The following is a 23,730-nucleotide window of genomic DNA, read 5'->3' as shown; positions in this document are numbered from 1 at the left end:
TTATGCCTCTGCAAATGCAGTTATTTCACTAGGGAAGAAACAGCTGGATGTAATGATAAATATTTGTACGAAGATTATGAAGTATTAGCGTTATCTAATATCATGTTGTTATCACGGGTACGATAGTTGCCGTGCAATCTTGCGACTAAAGTACATTAATATGAGTCATGACTTTATAACCGATTTTTTTTTTGCAAAATTTTGCAAATGTGTGAAAAGCATATGAAATGTGTGATTCCAAAATAAATTTTGATAAGTAAAGGATAGAAAGCAAACGAATGGTAAAGAAAATTGCAGATATACGGTGGAAAAAAATCATGTTCAGGTTTAATTTTTACTTGGAAAAAAGTCAGTCATATTAATATTTTTATTTTCCAATTCAATAAATACGATCGTCGTCACTCGCGTAACGTTTACAAAGAGAAAATCTTTTTGTTTACATTTCGCACAACCAAAAATAATCGCAGAAACAATACAAAATAAATTCTAAACCACTAAAACTTCGCGGACCCGAAAATAACTCAACAAACATAAATCCTTTGTTAGCGGTGTACTCGAAAAAGTTCCGCATAATAACTTTGAAAATATTACCTGTACGAAAAACTCAGTACTTACCGTATCTGTAGTCGGTAGTATGGAAACCATTAATAATGATAATACATCCGTTACACCTATTTCAGCAGCCCGGATGGGCCTGTCCAAAGTTGTGGATCCGATTACGGAATAAATGTATCACCCCATATCAACTTCGCAAGCTTATGTACTTCCAACTCCCAATGACATGCAAGATGATATCTGTATTGAGTTCGGAGTTTTAGTGATGATACGGGATTTTTTGGGCGAAATGGGAGTTATAAAAATAGGGAATGTTTTAGTAAAATATTTCAAGACCGTAAAGTACACTCGTTTTGCATCAACTTTGATACTTACGGTCATGAAATGGCGAGAAAATAAATAAATCTTGATTGCTCCGAATTAAGATTTAAGACAGATAAAATAAACAAAAAGCCGCAGTAGTAACCGAAACCAGCATTTCAACGACCGACTACAAGACAATCTGTTCACTAATTGAGAATTATATCCCAACAATAACGTAATAAACCACGAAATAAATCATCAACAGCTCCACACTAATCACTAACTTCCGTCCTCTTCTTGTTAATCACGTTTTTAACAAAGGAAACTGAATAGACACTTCCCATACATAAATCACAAAACACAGCGATATTTCATAGAAAGCCATATGTTTGTCTGTTTATGCAACTGCGCCAACAGACTGCGCCCGATAAGTTCAAATATTTGATCTTAGATTACGGGTACGAGAGCGATGCTCAGCGTTAGAGGGGAATAAATTTTACGCTTATGTCATAGAAGGGTTTAGAAAGAAAAATGGAATGCGCGGTAATAAGTCAATTTTGTCTGGTTCTTTTGCAAGCGAGGCAGACAGAATTACAAGTAGGATCATCATTTATGCGACTGCATCTCGATTGCAATGTTTGCGTGTGTGAGATTTGTGTTTGTCCACACTGGCAGTGCTGTCCAGTTTGTTTCTAACATTAATTCATGGCGGTTTCTCTAGTCTAGTGTGATTGTAGCATTGCAATTCGGATATTTCTATTTCAAATCAAATCACTTTAATGCATCCATAGTAAACAGTCTGGTCTACAATTTTAATACAGTTAATATGATGCCCATGATTAAAATATCTACAGACTTTTTCTGTTATCCACAAATCTTATAACAAATACTTTCCACGATTAAGACATTAAACCAGTTTCTCTTATTTTACAAACATGTTTCTGACTATTGGACTTTATGATCATGTTAGCTTGCTTCTAATTTGTAATATTCGTCACTTCTCACGAGTGTTACCTTTATTTGGACATGAAAACTTTCTCGCTAATTGGCTTAGCCATTCTGGGAAAGGTTTTAGCATATGCTCGTAGATAAACTAATATGACTTGTTTTATTTTTAGGAGTTACGAAATTACGCGTATACATACTATTTTAGGAAGTTTCGACTACTTAACCTAGTTTGGGATTTTAACAAATGGAAAATGTGTTATCAATTATAAATGCTAGTTTAGATAGGTGATCTTTGTGTTATGAAGTCATTTCAAATACACTCTATAAAAGACTGAACGTGAGACAGAACTTATAGAAGCAGGTATATTGAAAAGTGAACATTTGAGAAGTTGACTATTTACGTCCAGTAGGCATACATCGATATTAGTAACAAAACCAAAATCATACGCTCTCCCAAAATAACGTCTAAATTATGATAGACACGTACCAGGATTTCATAGCGCTTGCAGACGTTTTGGCATGCTAGAGAGTAGAAGAGAAACAACTGTATACTGAACAAATATTGGCGGTACGGAAACCAATCGCTCGGCTCACTAATCGAGATATCCAATAGCTTTGTCTGTAGAATATGGCGCTAATTTTGTTTACATAATAGAATTAGTTTTAATTATTGCTATCATTAGTATTGTGGTGAAGAACAAAGGTTCATTATATGATCTTTAACTTAAAAATATTATTTTTAAGAAATAAAATTAAAAGGCTCAGTTGCAAGACGTGTCAGTTGACTAGAAATATTCCGAAAAAAGTTTCAAAAACATTAAATTGTTGAAAGAGATGTCAGTTAAGTATGTATATCTCCAGTCTCTTAGGCTAAATAGGGTAAGATAAAAAAATCACAGGCTAAATAGGCCAATAAGCACTTTAATTGGACGAAATATTTTGAAGTGTCTGTTTGATTACAATTAATTTGGTGAGCAGATCTTTACCATCTAAATATAAATTTCACAAGCTACGAAATAGTACAGGCTATGGTTAGAAATGAGAGCAGGTCACAGTCAATGGACATGGTGAAAAGATGAACTGCAGAGAATGCCGAGGATGTTATGGTTTTGTGTCTAAAACTGAATTCATGAGAGTTTATGGTATGGAGAGAGATGCCAAACGACATGACGTCATGAGCTACAGTGTGTTTTTGTTATGAGTGAATTGTTTCCTGTGGTAAATTAGTTTAATAGTATTATAAACATAGGATAGGAATAGTTAACAAAATACTTCATTATTTATGAAGTTGCAGATAATATTTTGTTTCTCAACGTCACGCCTTTTATCCCCGAAGGGGTAGGCAGTGCACTTCGAAAAACCGAAAAAAGCCAAGTAATACTTTGCCCGAACCGGGAGTCGAACCTGAGACCACTTTTCCAGTCGCACTTGCGACCGCTCGACCAACGAAGTAGTTATATTTTGTTTCGGTGTAGTATCAGCTCGCCCCCTGGATCTTGCCCCTTCCGATTAAAATGTACCACTCGCCCCGTTTTTATTAATTTGAAGTTGTGGTTCCCCGCTTACGAAAATCCTTACGGGGCAGTGAAAAATTAACAATTAAATAATTATTTTGATGCATCGACTCGCCCCTTGCGGCATTCCCTTTAAAATTTAACTAAAAAAGGTATATTCAGAAAAATGTACAGTAAACAAAACTGGTAAGTAATTTAACCACTTGTGATAGTTTTATTACCTGGCTTACCTACTGTAACAAAAGGGACTTTTGCCTGATCCGGTGTAGTATCAGCTCGCCCCCTGGATCTTGCCCCTTCCGATTAAAATGTTCCACTCGCCCCGTTTTTATTACACATGCAGTTTTATTTCAATTTAGGCATTATTGAAGTTTTAAGAAAAAGTATTCATTTAAATATTTTATAAACTCAGAGTGCTGACAGTACTTTTAACTAACCAACAATCGGGGGCGAGTTGGAGTACCTAATAATTTAAGGGGCGAGTTGATGCACTTGGGCAATCAGGGGCGAGATCGAGGGGCGAGCTGATACTACACCTTTGTTTCTATAAAGAGAATACTCTCCTATACAAAGATTTAAAAACTCTTATACGCTATTTCTGCAGGACAATTCAAAAATTAAAACAAAACAAAATGTCAACAACCCTATCGTTGAACTATTGACAGGTCACATTTCGCATTGAATTTATTTTAGTTCGACCTTTGACAGGTCCAATTAAGTCTCGTATCTTTTTTTGTATTTATTAAAACGAGAAAAAAAGATTTGAGTATTTAACTCGCAGAATGAATGCTGACAGCAAAAAAATTTAATGAATAGAAAAACTCAATATGATACAACAACTAGTCCAATAGTTATTTCGATTCTTTTTGTAGTTATTCGAGATTGGAATCTGTCTTGTTCAACATTAATTAATTGTGTTCTACGATTTGTTCACGTAACTGTTTGACAAGGTAGCTCAATAAAAGAATATTGCAAAAATAAGTTTGAAGTAAGGTGAATCTTATTCTGTCCAATTTCTTTCAAACCTAAGATGTTTTTATTACTATTGGCTGATTTTTATTTATCTTCAATCTCTACATAACATAAACTTTCGTGAGACATACTAAATTAATTATTGTGTTATCGGCTTACTCTCGTAACTGTTGACGAGACGAATATGAGCCTCTAGAATGGCTTGAAACTAGTCGAGTTCCATGTCAAACAGTTACGTGATTAAGCCGATAACATAATTACCTATTTAACTCGGCATAACAGTTATGTTATAAATAACATTGATATTCCGTGCACAAATTCTTCAACAAATTCAATACCGCATACTTCGATCTCAAAACAAATCGAATACTGTAATTAGCTCTGTTAGCAATAGGCGTAATCAAGTAGTTATAATTACACTGTTAATGATACAAACTAGGACTAATTAGCTTTTCACACCTTAACACAATCATGCGGTTTGTTTACCTATCTATAGGTATTTAGCTATGGAGGTTGCGGAGTTCACCAAAGTATTAAAATTATCAGTCGACTATTTCAATTTAGTTATTGATACTACTGAGTAATGCAACCAAAGGTAACTAGCTAATGGATGCTTAATAAATTATTTCATAGTCTATAATGTAGCTACCATAATTCTATTCTATAGGTTATAATGTAATAGGAGTAATGTTGAACATCATATCTTCCCTTGCTCAATGTGTAGGTGGCTGGTCAACGCCCTATAACCACAAGTGGGTTAGTTGAACTTGGTCATCTAGGTTACAATAACAATTAAAGAAGAGGAAATCCTGTAGTGCTTCGTAAGATTTTTTCGGATTTCTTCAAAGAATTTGGTTGGAAATGAGTCACAGCCAGAAACTTGTATACTAAAAGCTATTTCGGTAGATTTTTTGTCCACAATCTTCTTGTTCCAAACACTAAACATAACCGTATTATGAGGGTCGGTAAAAATCCCTATTCATTCTATTTTCTGTGACAAACTACAATGAACTTCCTACGTTCAGGGTAACCCGGTTAACGGGAAATCTTTAATCAACTTAGTATTTTCCCTGTTCAGTTAATTAGGCCGCGGGTACCGGACGGTCAGCATCGAGTACCTTGTTGTCATGTGACGTTTTGTGATGTAGGTCTATAGAAAATATATTTATAAATAGTACTTATAATATGTATTAAACAGTAGTATTGTAAGCTACTAAAATAGTACGTAGTATTCGGGCCGCCACAACAATCTCACCACTGGATTCTACACCGCTTCTTATACACGAGAGGGCGGATTCAAAACCTACCAACAAAGTACCAATGTGACTTTCTCCAAGTTATATGTACCCTGACAAACGTTGAAGAAAAACATCGTGACGAAACCTGGGCTTCATATCGCAATGAACAAGCGCGCTGATTAATGCTCAAACCTTCTCCGTGCGAGAAGAGACCGTTGCAGCAGTGGCCAATTATAGGCTCTTGATGATGATGATAACGAGATCCAAAAAGCCAGGATCTATATTATTAAGAAACAAATGTTGCAACGTTCACAGTCGCAATATTAACGGAATCTCTAATCACAATATAGGTATACTCAATCTACCAAATCAAAACGCAACTCCCCGTTAATCAAGAAGCTTAACATAATCACACTACTGTCATCACTTAATCACAACCAACTTACAGCAAACCGACAATGAAGCCACAATCAATTCTCAAGTACCACAACTCTGTAACAAGCTTCAAAGTCAAAACGGAACACCTCTAAAATTTAAACGCTTGAAACCTGCAAACAGCAAATTTCAACGCATAAATTCAAAGTCCAACATGTGCAACGCCCGTCCAGACTTTTACTTGATTAATTAACCCTGTAAACGCGTACGAAGGATGAATTTAGTGGGTCGTGTCACTGCATACATATTAAAGGAGTTTACATAGGTTCCTGGTTTGTGCGGAAGTGTTCCGAGCTGAGTTACGACGTCTTTTTGGGGGTTGAATATTACGTTGAGTATGATGGAGGGCCGGCGCAGTTTATCATTTTTTTTTAGATTTCTCTCTGAATCGCTGCTGGAAATGTAGCTGTAATTTTTGAGCTTGAGGTTTTATTTTCCGTTGTGATTTTTGTAGCCACAACATGTATTAAAAGACTTTTTTTAATTAGTAAAAGCATTTTAAAAACTAACAAACAGATAAAATACGCAAAACCTGTTAACAACTCAATATTGGCTTCAATAGCTCGTAAAAAACAGAAACTGCATCAGCATTAAATATACAGTTACATTTCAAGTTTTATAACTTTACATTTTTGGAAATGCATATAAAAATAAAAATGACTTATATTTTTATTGTTATGTTATTCACGTAACTGTTTGACGAGGAACTCGACTAGTTTCAAGCGCTTAGCACATGTATATGAGCCACCAGCAAGACTTGAAACTAGTCGAGTTCCTCGTAAAAAAGACTCGTTTAAAATAACCAAATTTGGTATTTATATAAAAAAAAAACTAACAGAAATCGGCAGAACGACGGTTATTTTCATATTATTACACGAATTACGAAGTCATTCGCTGACGTAAATTATGCGCATACATTTAAGTAACAATAGAATGAATGAACACTGTTCTACGGGGGAAACGTTTCAAATATGCTCCAATTTTAGTAGGTAGCTTGGTACATTGCTCATTTCGACCGCAATTAATGCATTTTAGGGTTACTAGTGCAGCACCTTTGATGCCACATAGTATTATAGATAGGTACCTGTATTTTACCGGTGAAAATTATCGTTTTGTTCAACTCTCTGTTATGTTCATTTATAACATACAAATGATTTGTTGTAGGTTGTTCTACAGAGATCAGCCAGAATATTAAGTATGTACGAGTTTAGTACGATTCTGTTGCGTTCGGCGCTCTGATTAGTCGGTTTATTCGACTATCCAATCAGAGCGCCAAACGCGTTCTCGTTTCGATTACTTTAAACGTAAGAAAAACTCGTATTAACGGTACTGATCTCCACGTTAACCTACAGGAAACAGGAAAAACATTACATAAAATACTACAATAGTGTTTTATCTCTAGGTAAACCAGAACGGGGCCTTTTTACCAACACGATATTTCAACACGTGGTAGAGGTCAATGGCATGTACTGTGACGTCACACTTCCAAAGAAACGTGAGGTTCCAACATCTAGGTAGAAAAAAGTAACAATAAGAAAAAATCTCAATGTCAAATCCGACAGCTATCTTGATTCTTGAGTGCTGCGATATTAAATTGTGTTGAGGGATTGGTAACGTCTTTTCTAGGCTTATCATCACCATGGCCTTTTTAAAGAGATACAGTTCTTCAAGCAGTAAATGAAGCAAGGAATTTACGACCCTAAAGCAATTGAAGAAGTGTTATGTTTCACTGTGTCTTGCGATTTGTCTTTTTTAATTAGTTGAAAGAAGAGAAGGTTAGGAAAATAGGTAGGAGGGATAATGAAAGAAGACAGTGCGCTAATCTTGGATAATTAGGGACAATGAACTCCCAAACTTGTCTGTTTTGATACCGGTACAATATTTTTGGGGAAACACTAATAGACAGCCTCTTCGGATGAAAGATCACAAGTGTAAGTTACTACTAATCGAGTTTTTTATTAAAATATTGGAAGCTTACATTAAATTCTGCCCAGAAACGCCCTGTTGTAACTAAATTCAGAACGTATCTGGTGAAATGTGATGGACACAGCAGCTCAATATTTTGGGCACGTTATCGATCACAAAATCTATCGTGTCGTTATTTTCAGATATGAATAACAGCACAAATTTTGCTTAATAAACGACCAAAACAATTTATTATTGTTATGAAGGCATATGTAGCACCTCAAAAACATTTCTTTAAAAAATGTCACGTAGTTACGTAAAGGTTCGCCATCTCTGATCTATCGCTTAAAGGAATAAACAACATCAGATGATGTAGAATGTTCCGGAAAATTCGTAGGTATGTACCTATTTTGTTTTTGCCCCTATTACTCGTATACACAAAACACAACAGTTCCGCGGGTCACGAGTTTTAACCAAGTGGGACTAAACATGACTTAAAATTAAATCCGTTCAATACAGTGACGAAGGTAAACGTAATGCGGGTAGTCGAATATGTTAATAATTCACTAACTAAGGTAGATCAAGTCAGTGGCGAAGCGTCGGGGCCCCATATAAAAAATTGTTTGGGGCCCTTATTTTTTGGAGTTTATCATCCAATCAATGACTTCTCCGCCCCTTGGATGAGGCGAGAGAAATAGAGTCAAGACTCTTGGTGACTAAAAACCACTCTATTCCTACTCCTAATCTGAGCCGGAATCCCGGTAACCTGTTAGGTAATCCGCAGCTCCAGATCGGGAATCAGTCTTACTAGGTTCCGTCTGTAGTAGTGTGGTGGTCTCATGAAAATAAAAAAATTGGGAAGTTTTTATTTTTCGCTTACGCACGGTGGGGACCCGGGTTCCCGTATAATTGACGCTAGCTACGTCCCTGTACCAAGTACTTGTTTAAAATAAAGGCCGCAGAACATTCTGGAAACTACTGGTACTCATAAGTAGAGAGATTTCCCTGATACTGCAGTTGTATAGTTTTGATACTTGTGTAGTCTTGTTTAATATGTGAAACGTTTTGGTATTTTGTAGTTTTGTAATGTGATCTCTGTGTTTGTTTTACTTTAGCTTTGCTTGCATTCTTGTTTGCGGCAATGCGTTACTAAATATTATTATTACGTTTGTTTCATATCTGAATATATCCGTCACAGTCAGTGGGGAGCCAGTGAATGCAGTGGCGACTTTTCGTTCTATGTGGAAAACTAAGGGAGGGGAGGCCTTTGTTCAACAGTGGACGTCTTCCGACTGATGATGATGATGAATATCTGAAAAGACCTAAACCTTTTCCTAGTTCGAAAACTCATTAGTTAATGGAAAGTCCTAAAATATGTAGAAGCATACGTAATCGGTTATATTGCTATTGATAATCTTAGATAAAAGAAAAGTATTACACTGATCCTAAGTAGAAATTATATTTTTTTACGAACTAACTTATCTTATACCTTATTTCGTTAAGCGAAAGAAGTTAAATGAAGCTTAACTAATCACTTAATTATAGAATCACCAGTTTGGGCGGATTAAGTAATTTATTTGAGTGAAGAACGAAACAATGGGTCTTTTAGATCCCGAATTAAAAATGGTTGACCTGCAATAAAATGTCAGCCGTTCCGGGTTAAGACAGAATAAAGTGCCTTTTTGACTGGCATTTACTTTTCTTCGTTTTTTTTTTCTTTAACCCTTAAGGCGCGTTTGTGCTCGTTTGTCCTATTAAGTATCAACAATGACATTCGGGTAATTGCTAGGAAAAAAAAATTATTACTTCGTCATAATTACTATTTTTACTTTCACACACAATTATACAGATTACTTACGTAACTTGATTTGATTTGGCCACAGATGCAGTGATCTTCGTATATGCTGTTCATGACTATGGGTCCTCGGCGTGGGTTGAAACCAGTCAAGTTATCTCAATTACATGTGTAAGCAAATACAACAACCTAGTTCAATATTCCTGAAGATTAACATTACAAAAAAAAACTCATACACATGCTACACTTGGATAAACCAAAAAAAAAAAACTATCAACACTTTCCTCGCTATCGTTTTAAAACCACAACAATTGCTTTTATTACACCCATGACATCGGACACGCATTGGTCGGTATCAATTCGTACACACGGTTTCACATGAAGCTATACAAAACCAGTTTATAATGGTCTCGCTTTGTATTATCTTTCTGCCAATACAACGGTCAGTTTATACTGGTATTGCGTAGTCCGATGTGATATGTGTACAAGGAACACGATATCTTCGCATCTCACGATTCCATTGAGAAAATTGCCGGCATTTATGCCAAACGGAACCGGTTTGTCGGGACAAACGCGGCATTGTATGCTAATCTGTGTATTGGGAACGTATCAATCAATGTGAAATGAATATTATGGGTATTTTTTTAATGTTGGTATTCCGTGTAGGACTGGGCATAGCACTGTAGTATTAGCATTGTAGGTGGGTGGTCTGATTTTGAGCAAATTATAATCGTGAGACATAATAAGTTTACTAAAAACAACGGTTTACTCACGTAAATATATTGAGAAAAGCTCGACTAGTTTCGAGTTAACAAAGGACTCTTAAACATGAGCAGCGTGCGCAGATGCGGTGACGTCTCGAAACTAGTGGAACTATTCTCAATATATTTATGTGAGTAAACCGTTGTTTTTAGTTAGTTAAAATATCTGTCGTTTCAATAATTTGAAAAGGACATAATTTAAAAATCGAATTCTCCAAGCAAAATGGGAATAATAATGTTATTTATTTATGCAGGTATGCCGACTGACGTCTTATAAATCAATATGTTCAATATGTCAGTCCAAGCAATATATTCATTAAATCATAAAACATAGTTACGAGAACGCAAAGAGGACATGATTTGAGGAATAACTTCTAGCTACTACTAGCTATTGTAATTTATCTAATTTACTTTCAAACAAAAGTCAACTTTAACAGCACCGAACTGAGTAGATTTTTATTTAAAGACGAACGAGATGGAATTCCACAAAGACTTGTTATTACATCTGTTATGCAACTGTAGGTATACTTACTTAAATGCAGTCGTGTCTTGTAAGTTACTTAGTAAATTAATGCTAAGTATTTATTCATTGTTAAAATATGCACATTTTAACAAGACGAACTACAACAAGTTACTACGTATTTTCCTTTAATTGCCCACGTGCAAAATGCACGACAGAAGAAACATATTTAATTCCCTATTATTATTCTTATAAGTATGTATCTTAGTTCCATTTTATTGCAAGCTAAGATTTTTATTTAAAATTAGTTTGTGAACTACATTATGTATAATGATTGACCGACATACCAATGAATGTGTTAAGGACTCTACCAAGGCACTTATAAAAATTACTTCACACATACGAAATTTTTTTTGTTGATGGGGGAAACCTTTGAAAGATGCCTAGCTTTTTAGGGACTGTGGAATTTTTACCTCACTAAAACCTCGCCGGTAGCACCGATAAGAGGCACCGAGTCCTCTAATTAGAAGCCAAAAACATCCACAGCAATGTAGAAAAGAATAACTTCCGAATTGGCTTATTGTAAGTATCTATTAAATTACATTTAGCGGCTTCTTGTTAATCATTGCTTATCGCTGCATATGAAATATTGCAATTTATGTCTATTCTCAAATGTAGCCAAGGATGTCATTAGTATAGAGACACGTATTATCTAGAGCTTTATGCTTCATATAACTCAATTCTCCCATAGATAGGGTCATCAACAATAGCTTTGAGCTGCATCTAATTAAGACTTAATACTATAACTTCGTTACGAAAGACTGGAAGAGAGATATTTTAAAGTGCACTATTAATAGAAGTGGCGCTTAAAACTTTAAAGGAATAGCACTTGACATTAATAATTTGCATATTCGTGAACAGAATGCAAATTAAGAAAATAGTTTTATTACTTGAGGAAACGGAAATCCGCCATTTAAAGTCGCACGAGGTGCCGTCTAACTTAAAACGAAATCGCATGAGATCGAAGAATTTTATTGTCTTGCATTATCCTATGAATGGAGTGGCTAATGGGTTTATTGACCTTTCGTGAACTTGAAACTAGTTTACAAAAAATACGGTAAGTTTATTCACATTATATCACAAATGCAAATCCACGTCTGTTGTTTGTAGAAATAATACTATGATTTGGTCTTATTTTCTATGTTGTAACATTCAATTTTTGACACAACTACATTATATCTGAATCTATTTCATTCGTGCATATATTGAAAGCCCTCTACTAGTATCGAGTCACATAGGGACTCTTCATCATGAGCAGCGTGCGCATATGCGGTGACGTTGCACTGCTTACTCAAAACAGTGATGTTTCGTTAATTTAGTATGTCTCACGATAGTTGTAATAAAAGAATGTCACTTCATTTTCAAAAATTGTATAGTCAAATAAACTTAGCCCAAAATACCCCATTGTAAAAAAACCGTACAAAACAAACCAAAACAACAAATTGAAATCGAGAATCTAGTCTGAAGGAAACAAGACTGACTTATAGATATTAGTTTCAAACCTTCGCCACAAAATGTAACTGTGGTGTGGCGATAACTGAGAATGTTGTGCAAGTTTACAAACGTCTGTGTACAGAGTACTGAGGTACCCTCCCTCAGAGGAAGCTGACGTGAGATGTGTTTACATTCAGTGTTAGTACTTAGGTACTAACTGGATCTAGGATATTCTGTTTAGCATCTAGGTCCTTGTAAGTTTTGGATAGTCACGCTTACCCATTGTGTTCGGTGTTATGATTGAAGTTGGTCCAAGTTTTGGTATAAAGTTTGTCTATCTGATTCTGGTGGGTGATTCGTCTTTTGTTCATAGACATGTAAGGAACTTGACTTCGTTATGTGGTGAAAGTTAATCCTACTACTGGTTTTCTACTTTACATTTTTATGCACTAGAGCGTTGTGTTTCGTTGTAAGTGAGGTTACCGGAGGCCCAATTATCCAATCTTCCCAATCCCTGATTCCCCAACAACCCTTCAATTCCTAAACCCCAAAAGACCGGCAATGCACTTAACACCCCTGGCGTTTTGGTTGTTCATGGGGAGCCATTGCTTACCATCAGGTGATCCGTCTGCTCGTTTATCGGCTTATACCTTAAAAATACACTAGACACTAGACTGTAGTTTATTCCAGTGACTAGAGCAACAACACCAAAAAGCACTCCATCAAAAAATCTAACGGTTCACCGTTTATTTTATCTAGACACGAACTAACAGAATCGTATCATAAAATCAAGTCTTCTCACAAAACCGTTTATCAAAGATTTCTATTCGAACAAAAACAGCGTATAAACACGTTGTTTCCGATACAATTTAATCAGAACCATCGTAAAATTAATACATATAAGAACATTTATGTATCGTGCGCGATAACCAATTTGCAGTTACCGTAGTAATGAACGAGCGAAGCGGCTAAATGAAGAACACACTCAGCTTATGTTACGGGACCATTGTTGGGGCAAATGGGTGGAGGAAACATTGTAGTAAATTATGTCATGGATTCTGTATATTGTTTTAGAACCCATAACAACTTTTGAAATATTTGTAAATTTTTTGACATCTCCAGAAATTACGAGAAGTCTCTATCTCTATCTCTCTGTCTCTGCTTGTCATCTCATCTCATCACTCACACACATACAAACACACACAACAGTCACTTAAAATCAAATCAAAATATAATTTTAGACTGACAAAAAGATAATGAGAAACCTACTCGACTACGAAACGTTTTTGGTTTCGAATTTATATATTACTGCAAGTTAGGATGCTTCGCACACTGTAATTGCATTATGCTGTATTCGCCAAAGGCTAGTACACAGAAATCTGAAGCGAGAAATTTCCAGTGCCGACACTGTGACGTCACGTTTGGTTAACGTTTCCGACCAGACCAATAAAGCATTTATGAAATGCACGAAATTTAGCGTGTATTCACTGAGGTTTGTCTACGTGACAGCTTACTAAGTTTTGCACGTTTTTGTGCAAACAGAAAGACGATTTATTACAACATCCTATCCTTTAAAAGGGTAAGGATGTATTTTATTTTAAGGATCCCATTAATCCCATGTTATAAGCGGACATGTCTATTAACTCATTACTTTTGTCAAAAAGTTCAATAATAACCTGATATGGAGACCTGAGATCTCACTCGATATTCACATCTGCAATCAGCTCAGCTAAGACTGGGTATTAACACACAATTAACTAACTACCTCACACACTCGAAAAGAAATATCAAGAGCAATTATCATTATCGCTTCCGAACAAACTTGAACGTTTACGCAGAAGGAGGAACACCGAGTGTATACAACAATGACCGATTAAGTAACCCCACGAGGCAAAACAAACAACAAACTTGGAGATTACGCATATTATATTACATACAGTAAGAAATTACGTGAAACACATTGACCTGAATACAAATGATGTTGGCACGTCAAACACGCGGCGTGGCGCGGCGTAACGCAAATGTGTTTTGAGATGAAGCTCGTGTAAGTAAGATAAGAAATTATCGACTGCGAAAAGAAATGTTAATTGAAAAATGTTGTTTTTTATGGTAAACGAGCAGACGGATCACCTGATCACTGAAACACGCCTCTGGAGGCGTCAAAAGCTTTTGCCTTTTTAGGGTTAGGAATCTAAGGGTTGTTGGGGAATCGGATTGGGAAGTCAGGGGTACATGGCCAGGCCTGCTAATCAAAGGCCTCTCTTTTCAGAGGCATTTTAGAGATGGCACCTGGCACCATGGCAGTGACCTAACGTGACTGGGAGTTTAGAGATAACTAGTCTTCGCAATGATATTCTCAGTAATAATAAAAAAGAAAATAAAGCCTACAAGGCTTTATTTATTCTTTTTTATTTTTCACAGACAGAAAAGTATTTATAGTTATGTAATCGCAATAATTCTCGATTTACTTTAATTAATGAAAATTGAACTTTTATCGACACAATGAGGACAATGAATGCCGCCTCCCCAGTTTGGAGAATCGGCATTGACCCAATGACGCTTTTGGATATCAAGCTCTCTTGAGAATGCCCGATTTCGAAGAAATTAAAGACAATTAACGAAATAATTGTTCGATTGGCGAATCGAAAAAGCAGTCATGTCCAGTGTCCATACTTAACAAGGACGTCAAACAACGTCCTCTTAAAAAGAAAATGCTTCTGTAATGGAATGATGAAGAAATAACTCGTAATTTAATAAAAAAAAGGTCAAAAAAAGAATTTGAAATGTTGCTAAAAATAAACAAATGCCTATCAAAATTTCATTATGAATACAAAAATAGAATTGCTCCTTTAAATATATTTTGTCGCTTTAAAAAAAAAGGGTTTTCCACATGAAGCAAGTACAAAGAGGAGATGCCATAATGTGATTGTGCACTGTAACACAAAAAAAACGGCACTGCTCAAAGATATCATAAATAAAAATTAGTACATAGGTTATAGCACTCAGAAAGTGACACATTAAAATTTGGACAATTGGCAACAATTTTGTAGTATGGGACTGCTAGATGGAAAATAGAGCTTATAACTTGGAAAAGAACATCCCAACGAATGACAGTTGGGCAGAAAACCCACCAGCAATGATCACCTTGCCTGGATGGAGGATCCTTCTTTTTTAGGGAACTTTACTCTCTGTTCCCTAAATCTTGATACTAAATTACTCTAGCAAAATAATCTAAGGGATTATTTTGCCAGAGTAATCGCTACAACACTAGCGAATAGATGAAGGGTGGTGACTCAGTATTCTATTTTGACGTCACTGAGGTAGGTATGCCAAATGATGTTCTCTTTTCAATCAAAATAACGACTTTTATCAATTCACACATAAGTCAGACAAAGTACCTACATTATTTTATACACAAGAAACGTAGGAATCCCACACACGTAGGGAGCCCATTATTTCATTAATTCCAAACATGTACGGGGTTCCGTTTACCGCTAAACAGTTTATTTTGTAGTATTTAACGTCGTCACGTTAAATTAATGTTTGTTTTCTACAAGCAGTCATTTTAATAGCTATTAATAGCTCATGGTGTGTGTGACACTGTGATAGTTTACTGTTGTACCATGGGGCTTTTTGAAATAAGACCCTTTACAATTATCTCCACTCATGGCAGGCGAGTTGGAAATCGCGGGTTAAAGGTTTATCAGCGAGCACTGCTGCACTTTCGACCTTTATCAAATTGTAGTTCCACATAGTATCGCACATCCTATGTAATAGGGGATGAGCCTGTTGCCATATACTGGGCACAATTCCAGACTCCGTGTTACTACTGAGAAATTTTCGAAAAACCGAAAAAAGCCAGTAATACTTTGCCCGACCCGGGAATCGAACCCGAGACCCCTTGTCCGACAGTCGCACTTGCGACTACTCGACCAACGAGGCAGCCAAAGCAAGTCAAATTCAATAGAAGTACCTAATACAAAAAACGTTCTCAATCCATTCAAAAAATAAAAGGAGTGGTTTACGTAACACATAATATTGTTGTTTTACTATGTGATTAAATTAACTAGGAACGTGATAATCACGAGACGTCTGAACCATCAGACTATAAACATCAGTAGGTTAGGTTAACTAGAGTTACTAAATGGGCAATAAAATAGATCATAAATTATAGTCTAGTAATTAATTCATATCAATATATTTCTAAACGATATCGAGGTCATCTGAAGCCAGTGAACCTAAACATTTTTATTATTTTTACCTTTTTATATTAAACCGGTTTATTGCACTGTTAAATTAATAAATGTTTTGACCTGTATCTAGTCGCAAAAATTATTGAAAGTCGTGATGTATACATTAATACATTATGAATACCTTGGTACTGTATTGTATTGCCGTTCGTCAGACGATCACCACATCCAACCAACCGTAAAATCAGCAGATGCACTTGCGACCACGCACTGGTTCAAAAAGAAAATTTGTCGAACACAGTTGTAACCACTTTAGGGTCTCAGCACACATATGGGATCGGAAAGGGATCGTCACCGTATCGCCTCGAGCCGTTCAGAATGGTTTGTATTAAACTCCCTACTGCAACGCACACTAATCGGAATAATAACGTAATTGCCTCGCCTCGGAACAGGCTCCGAACTTGAATTCCCGTGCTTACGGCTCATCGTCCCCGCGCTTACGTTTCTCCGTCCCCGCGCTTACGTCTCTCCGTACCGACTAACTATCGTGTTAGTCTAGTCGGTGTCGCCTAGCCGTAGCCGAGTTGACGTACAGGCGCTGCTGATACGCTTTCGTTACGTGCATACGGTAGGTTGACGCCTGGTTGACAGCGAGGCGAAAGGCGTTACGGTTACGATCCCTTTCCGATCCCATATGTGTGCTGAGACCTTTAGCCAGTAAGAGTCTGACACTCCCTCTCGCCTCACCCAAAGCGGGAGAAGGCATTGGATGATTTTCTCCACTTAAAAAAAACCACTGTCGTTACGTGTGACGTCACATCTCCCCATTTGAGAATCACTGCACTTATAATAATTACACTTATCACAACAATATTAATGAATGTTTACACACAAGTTTTTCTTCGATACTTATTTTATTAATACCGATTTAATAGCGACATTGACATATGAAGATAATATGATGTAATAAATTAATAGAGTAACTAGGTCAATCAGTACGTGTTTCTATTAAACGTCTTATGAATATTTTTTTCTTCGTATTCGTTTAATCAGTGACGGCAGACATTTTAATGGAAATATAACATGTGTGGTTTGTTTTGGTAGACTTGTAATAGTAATAGTAATTTGATATTGATTTGTAAACTTACATAAACTGCTCCTGAGCTTTCTGTCCCCAATTTAATTCCTGTAGACAAAAAAAATTATGATTAAAATAGTGTTTGTGATTTCAAGGTTGTATAGAATGTTGATACGCTGATATTTTATTTTTTAAGTACTTCTTGATTAATCTAGGCAATCCCATAGTCATACTTCAATTCGTTCTGCTATTTTGTTACATGGGTAACTATCCTACAGAGAACGAAAACGAAACGAGAGCGCGTTCGGCGCTCTGATTGGTTGGTCCATTCGCGCCGGCCAATCAAAGCGCCGAACGCGCTCTCGTTTCATTTTCGTTCAACGCAAAGCAAACTCGTACTAAGGGTACAGATCAGGAGTAAACATCGTGAGCGACATACGCACACGTAACTGTTTAGCGGAAGATTTTAATTATCCGCCATTGCAGCATTGTGACGTCACAGTCTGGGACACGTTTGTGCGTAGAAATGTTTGTACAACACGACGACAACGTAATACTGACGTGCTATGGAGAAATTCCGACAAGAATAATGGTGATTACTAGGTTCATGTTTTGTGGCAACAGAGTCTCTGATTTAAAGCGAGACTGCCATACAAGGTGTATTGGTTTTGATGTCCGTGACACGTTAATTTTATTTAAGGCTTCTCTTCTAAAGAAATAGGCATTTCAAAAATTCTCAGTAATAGCATGGAGGCTGGAATTGTACAGGTTTCCTCACGAGGTTTTCCTTCACCGTTAATCAGTGGTGTTTAAATAATCTTAGAAAGTACATATAACTTGGAAAACGTCACATTAGTACTTCGTCTTTGGTAGGTTTCCTCATGCATGAGAAGCGACATCTCAAACCTTCGGGTTACCACGACATTATACCCACATTGACACATTAACACCAACCGTAATTTAAGTCTAAAACACACAGATTACATCTACTAACACAATCCATAAACTCATCAACACACATCTACATTTTAATCAAAACTAATTTCTAAGTAAACAGATTAAAATCTCACTAACGATGTCACCGACTTCTATTATCTTAGAGTTACCACATTAGTCTAGTTAGTAAATAATTTAAGACGGAGTAAACACCTCTATTATGTATGTAATAAGACCCAGTTTCTTATCATGAAGAATGCGGCACTTTAGTCAAGTGAAATGATAGTGTAATTTAGGTTTTTTGATTACACTTTATATATTTAAGGAGAATTTAGTTTTTGTTTACTAGTTAAAGGCAAATGGATTAATTAATTTTCTAAAGTCTTATTAATATTCTGTGTACATATTTTTTCTGTCTTATTATTAAGTACATATTTGTATTTTTCAATGACAAATATGTATTCTTGTTTGGTACAAGATTAATTATTCTATGTTATAGGTTTACAGGAGTAGGTACCTGTAGTAGAAGTAGTAGTAGAGGTAGGTGGTGACATACCCCTACTCTTCTGGTTTTATAAGATCTAAGGGAGATCGCAACTTGCTTATCTGAAAGTAATTGGGGGAGGCCTATGTTCAGCAGTAGACGTCTTATGACTGATATAATGATGAAGAGAGAACTCATACGTGATATTGTTTAAGAAACTGACTATTATTTTAAACTTCTTTTCTAAAGTAAAATACAAAAGAATAATTATTGCACGTCGTTTATCTAAATGTCTCTCAAACACAACTAACATAATGACACAGTACTACATAATCCCCATCCATATTTATACAAACAGAGCAACAACTGCATAACTCCATTTAATCATAGCGACTCCCCGTTGGACGAGTCCACTAGTTAACACTACCATATTTCACTAAAACTTCAAATTAAGCCATGAATCTACGTTTTAATTGCGGTAGGGACCGCTTTTCACATTCAAATTACTTTGAACTACGGGATAAAAGGTATTAAGGAGGAAATAAAGTATGCAAAACTATCTTTAAATTTTAGCAGTACCTAGCTTTACGGACTGACAGACTATTTATTTATTGGCGTTTCAAAAGTACCTGATAATAATATAGTTTAGTTGAAATAAATTGACTTTGACTTTTGTAATTAAGAATAGTACTAATCTGATTTGGTTAAAGCCGAACTTACAACCAAGTAGGTAGTGACGAAGGTTTGTGTTATAGAAAAACTAAACTTCTTAAGAATATGACTATTGAGTCTCTGCATTCTTTACTAGTACCTGCTGTCTCCAAACTAATAAGTAACTCACTGATATAGATTTCACATGATAGATGTCAAAAACCTAAATTAGGATTTTCTGAATCTGAAATTAAAACCCTCACAGAAAACTGTCGTGGCAACAATGCTTACGTTGTGTTTCGTCGTGTGAGTAAAGTTAACGGAACATTTAATTTTATTCTCTTCCTCAATCTTCCGAAGCCTCCATTTCCCAACAATCCTCAAATTCCTAACCCTCAAAAGGCCGACAACTCACTTGTAACTCTTGGTGTTTCGGGTATCCATGGGCGGCGTCGATTGCTTATAACTACCATCAGGTGATCCGTCTACTCGTTTACCGGCTTATCCGATAAAGAATAATTGGAAATGTAAATGACAACACCAAATATAACCGAAATAGTAACACAGGTAATTGCTCTTGCAAATTCAACGATAGCTGTGCCCTCTAAAAACAATAGACATGAAAATAAAACTTAAAATGTAACTTATGCATTAGGAAATAAAATTCAGTATCCATTGAACTCTATACATCGTAACACACTTACTTTAGACAAACGAAAAGAGAATCTGATATAACCTTATTTCATATTCGTCTCATAGCTTCTCGAACATTCTTATCTTCTTTTAGAACAAACCTTTGTATAATAATTTAAAAGTACCCATGAAACAACTGCGTTGAATAAATTCCTTGTAAACTTGGATTGGTTTTAGGAAATCAGAAAGTTTGTTCCATTTATTAGGTACTTTGCATGTTTTGTGTATGGGAATGTATTATTTTGACTGTTTGTCTCTTTGTTATTTACATCTATGTATGTGTTAGGAGAGTCATGAGAATAAAGACATAACCAAATGTTATTTTAAGAAGCGTTTAAGTAAGATAATTTACTGACTGGCTTTCTCGGGCACACGTTAACTATGTATTCTCGAAAAGAAAAGTGTACTAGAGAAACCAAACCAAAGATTTAGATTAGATTAGATTAGTAGCTCCAGATTTAGATTTAGCAGGAGTAAGAACGGGGTTGCTTTTAGTCAGTAAAAGTAACACTTCCTCTCGCCTCGCCCGAGGCGGGGGAACCATTTGACACTTTTCACCCCTCAAAAAAAAAACTATTGAAATGTAAGTTAAGACTCTTGCTGACAAAAAAACTCCACACTCTAATGTTCCTATAGTTAAAAAAATCCAAACGATATGTCTACAGAAAAATAATTTAATTTCAACGATAACTTCAGAGTTATTTATATGCTCGTTAAAAACAATGGCTTCTGTTTACTTGTCTGGGTACTTATTTTTTATATTGGAAAAACATATTGATTATATAAATTTTCCTATCGTTACAAAATTAGATACGACGACTATAACTTTTAAAATTGAAGGATTCTTAATATTTCATACCGTCCAGTTATATTGTTAAAAGTACTTACTTTACGGGTAAAACAATAGCAACAAGCAATATTTAAAGCATTAACTGCCGAAAGAAAACTGTTATAGGCAAATCCTCCGCTAAGCATTGGTCACCAGTGACGGTTAACCAGTTAAGATCTTTAAGAAATGATATAAACCCGAAGTTCGAAGAACTAGGATCGTATATAACCAACCAGATCAAAAACACAATCCCCAGAAAAGATAAAACCACTAACCACTAAAATATCCAACAAACACTTCAGTAAACGACTTGGAAAGTTTCAAACAAAACTCGATTATACCTAAGACTAAGTAAATTGAAGCAACCAAGTAGCTATGCACTCGAATCTTGGTACACTTAATACCTACATTTAAAATGCCGTTGACTGCTTCACAGAAGAGGGTCATTTGGACAACGAGCTATTCAAGAAAACTTTCTAAGACAATTTTCTTCCGTAAAACAAAAGTTCTTATAACACCACTAATGTTTTTAAAGTTAAGATTCACTCTATTAAGAGGTTCGTGTCAGCATTTTCTGGGTATAAACGTTTTAAAAAGTTTTGCTTGATGCGAATAGCTTTATGGAAATATAATAGACATTTTAAGGAAATTTTGCTTTTAGTTCTAATTCTGCGTTGTCATGTTGTCTTATTACGGGCTATCTGGGTTTTGAGTCCAATTTGCTTTTTCAATTGGGTACATTGTAATTGTGTTAAACGTAGAATATAATAGTTATGCTCAGTTGAACTAAAACCTACTTAAGCAACTTTAACACGTCGTGTGCCCAAACGCGGATCCACGCGAACCACAATGTAGTTTCTATTATGTCTTGTATACCGCCAAGCGGTTAACGGTCACTGTATCTTTCGTTTACCGGCAAAACCGTAGCCAGCAAAAGTGTTTTGCAGATCGTAGTTAAAGAAATGTACCTAAGTACAGACGTAAAGACCTAAGTACGACAAAAAACTTCATGGCATTGATCAAGAAATTTAATTCACACCACGAAATAAAATTAAGAAGACATTGACCAGATTAAGATAAAGGATACATTTCTCAATTCACAAGAATATAAACAACCACGATCAAATCTGAATAGACAGATTCCAACATAATCACCATAGATTGGAGCCGAAAATGTTCATTCTTGATTAATTAACTAAGTCAAACACGTAGACACCGGCACATCAAGATACCCTTTGAAATTGTCGACTTTATTACAAAGGGATAAAGTTGAAAATCTTTTTTTGGAAGTATCTTCAAGTGCTCTAACAAACTGGGACGCTAATGAAGTCTTCAGTCACCTTCACAAACCAAACAAATATAATTACTGTCAACTGACAAATACTGTCAACTGTTATTAAAGGCGTGGCAGTAAAATGCATTTTGTCTCACATTCTGAATATTTTTGTCTCAGTAGTAGCACGGAGTCTAGAATTGTGCCCAGTATATGGCAATGGGCTCACCCCCTATTACATGGGACTTATAACACAATGGTGAAAAGTGGGTGTACATTATTTAGCGGCTTTACGTGCTGAAATGTGCACCTGTGCCTACCCCTTCGGAGATAAAAGGCGTGACGTTTTTTCAAAATATTATTGGCATTTTCCATGAAATAACTGCGTGGTGTTAAACTAACTTAAATACCTAATACCTAATTGTTTTATTTAAATTTAAAAAGCTATATCAAATGGTTTTCACTAAAAATAGCAATGCATTGTTCAGTATTGCAATTTTTATAATAAACATTTTTCAAATTTATAAACAGCAAACAGCTAGCCGGACTCATCTACCTTTTATTGCTATCATAAATTGTAATATTGCCTCTATGAAATTACTAGCGTACGCCTGCGGCATCCCTCGAGTTTATTTTCATAAGAACTATAACTAGACTACCAGACTGAATAATAAAACGTAAACCTTGGCTTCTCTTCCAAATCATAAGCATTGGTGCAGGTGCATTTAATTACTCCTGATCATAGTCATCGAGATGGACTTAGGTTTAAGATACTCACTTTCGTACTTCGAAATTAGGGAAAGGATTATTTTAAGAAAACATTCATCTGATACCTAGTATATCAATCATATAAGTCGTACGGTGCAGGAAACTAGAATAAGTTAAATCTGGGTTGACGAACAAATTACTCATGCCACGGGGTCTGCCTTTAAAATTTTAATAAGAGGGGACAGTACTTTGATCAGATACCTAAGTGCACTCCAATGATCTGGACTGAACCCACTTGTCTAGCGACGAGATCATAGTAGTTAAATCCTCTAATGTGGAGGAGGCCCATAGATCAGCAGCAGTGTTAGTCTGCTCCGTTAATGATGATCAATGTCATTAACTCATAACACCACTGACATTGCATCTGAACCATAAATAACCTTTAGTGCGGTACTTCTAATATATTGCCTCTTCCACACAATGAAGTCATATATTTTAAACAGAACAA

The 23,730-nt window shown here is 35.8% G+C and overlaps 2 protein-coding genes across 5 annotated transcripts in view; both read right to left on the bottom strand.

Annotated features, from left to right (window-relative positions):
• Window positions 1-23,730, bottom strand: part of LOC118269616 (angiotensin-converting enzyme) — a 220,152-nt gene that overhangs the window by 169,127 nt on the left and 27,295 nt on the right. For all 4 annotated transcript variants that reach the window (XM_050706773.1, XM_050706775.1, XM_050706776.1 and 1 more), the window contains exon 2: window positions 17,719-17,756. In XM_050706773.1, the coding sequence (XP_050562730.1) occupies window positions 17,719-17,720 (2 nt within the window). In that variant the 5' untranslated portion in view covers window positions 17,721-17,756. The remainder of the gene's footprint in view (window positions 1-17,718; window positions 17,757-23,730) is intronic.
• The window catches only part of LOC126912847 (uncharacterized), a 78,525-nt gene that overhangs the window by 43,395 nt on the left and 11,400 nt on the right, over window positions 1-23,730 (bottom strand). The gene's annotated exons all lie outside the window — the stretch shown is intronic.

This window comes from Spodoptera frugiperda, chromosome 30 (assembly GCF_023101765.2).
Source record: "Spodoptera frugiperda isolate SF20-4 chromosome 30, AGI-APGP_CSIRO_Sfru_2.0, whole genome shotgun sequence".
Taxonomy (NCBI): Eukaryota; Metazoa; Arthropoda; class Insecta; order Lepidoptera; family Noctuidae; genus Spodoptera; species Spodoptera frugiperda.
The sequence above is the reverse complement of the archived record's forward strand: the minus strand, read 5'-3'. Positions and strand labels throughout refer to the sequence as shown.